Raw genomic sequence first — 1,766 nt, 5'->3', positions numbered from 1 at the left:
ATGCCATTGCTGAATCAAACAGATCTGACCCCAGCTTCATTCATTCTCAATGGGATCCCAGGCCTGGAGGACAGGCACATCTGGATTTCCTTCCCATTCTGTTCCATGTATGTTGTGGCTGTGGTTGGGAATTGTGGACTCCTCTACCTCATCTGCTATGATGACTCTCTGCACAGGTCCATGTACTACTTCTTGGCTATGCTTTCTCTAACTGACCTTGTCATGTGCTCAAGCACAATCCCTAAAGCCCTCTGCATCTTCTGGTTTCACCTCAAGGAAATTGGATTTGATGAATGCCTGGTCCAGATGTTCTTCATCCATACCTTCACAGGAATGGAGTCTGGGGTGCTCATGCTTATGGCCCTGGACCGCTATGTGGCCATCTGCTACCCTCTGCGCTACTCAGCCATCCTCACCAATGCTGTCGTTGCAAAGGCCAGGCTTGCTACTTTCTTGAGAGCAGTGCTGCTCATCATTCCCTTGATTTTCATCACCAAGCAATTACCCTATTGCAGAGGCAACATGATACACCATACTTACTGTGATCAGCTATCTGTAGCCAAGCTATCCTGTGGAAATATCAAGGCCAATATTATCTATGGTCTGATGGTTGCCTTCTTGATTGGGGGCTTTGACATCTTGTGCATCACAGTCTCCTACACCATGATCCTCCAGGCGGTGGTCAGCCTCTCCTCAGCAGATGCTCGGCAAAAGGCCTTTAGCACCTGCACCGCCCACATCTGTGCCATTGTTTTTTCCTACAGTCCTGCCTTCTTCTGTTTCTTTTTTAACCGTTTTGGAGGCCACACAATCCCTCCATCTTGCCACATTATTGTGGCCAATATTTATCTGCTTTTGCCTCCCACCATGAACCCTATTGTCTATGGGGTAAAAACAAAGCAGATACGAGACTGTGTCATGAAGATCCTTTCAGGTTCTAAGGAGATCAAATCCCAGAGTGTATGAAAGACACATTTCTCAGGAAAAGGGAGGAGGATCCAGGACAAGGGAATAGGAAAAATGAGACATTTTTTTCTACTTATTTAGTCAGAGGCTAGTGATGCCTTCCAAAGAGTCCCATATTGTCCATGACAAGAGGGCATTGAATGGTACATTCCTAATAAATAATCTATAAAAAAACATGAGGGGAATTGGAGTCAATTTTCAGTAGAAGTGTCCACAATATGGAGATCATGAGACCATATGCTAATTCATCTTGTTTTCAGAATAGTGATCAGAATGTCCAGTTTGAAGGGCAGTTGTGACTTTCCCCTGGAAAATGCATGCTGTCATTACCAAAATTCCTCTACTGTCACAATGCTGTCTTCCTAATGGATAAGCCATGAAACATACATGAGGACTTTAGTGTGAAATTTCACTTTTTGGAGTTTTAATTTGTAAATATGTCAGCTGACCACATTTCTTCCAACTTGATCCAAACAATACACTTCCCACAGACTAAAGAGATACATAGTTCTTTCCAAGATCACCTTCAAAATCAAATACACTAGAGAGATAGAGAAGTCCTTTACTTACATTAAGAAGAATAAAAATAAATATTATCTTAAGAACATAGTATAAGGGAGGTACAAAAATACTTACCTTGCCTTCTTCATATTTGAGAAGGAAACTCATGAAATAAGCTACATTCTCTAATTTTTAAGATTTTACTAATTAATAATTAGAGGACAGATTTAAAAAATAGTGCTTTGATGTGATTCTACATCATGTACAACCAAAAGAATGAGAAGTTGTACTCCATTTAT

General features: G+C 41.3%; 1 protein-coding gene across 1 annotated transcript; it reads left to right on the top strand.

Moving 5' to 3' along the window:
* On the top strand, positions 1 to 966 carry LOC124091224 (olfactory receptor 52N4-like). Its single transcript, XM_046442193.1, has one exon. It carries the CDS (start codon positions 1 to 3, stop codon positions 964 to 966), a length of 966 nt encoding a protein of 321 aa, XP_046298149.1.
* The last annotated feature ends 800 nt before the right edge of the window (positions 967 to 1,766 follow it).

The sequence above is a fragment of the Marmota monax genome, unplaced genomic scaffold (assembly GCF_021218885.2).
Source record: "Marmota monax isolate L192 unplaced genomic scaffold, Marmota_monax_Labrador192_F-V1.1 WCK01_AAM20220418_F8-fsc00068, whole genome shotgun sequence".
Lineage (NCBI taxonomy): Eukaryota > Metazoa > Chordata > Mammalia > Rodentia > Sciuridae > Marmota > Marmota monax.
Note: the sequence above shows the minus strand (reverse complement) of the source record. Positions and strands in the feature narration are given on the sequence as shown.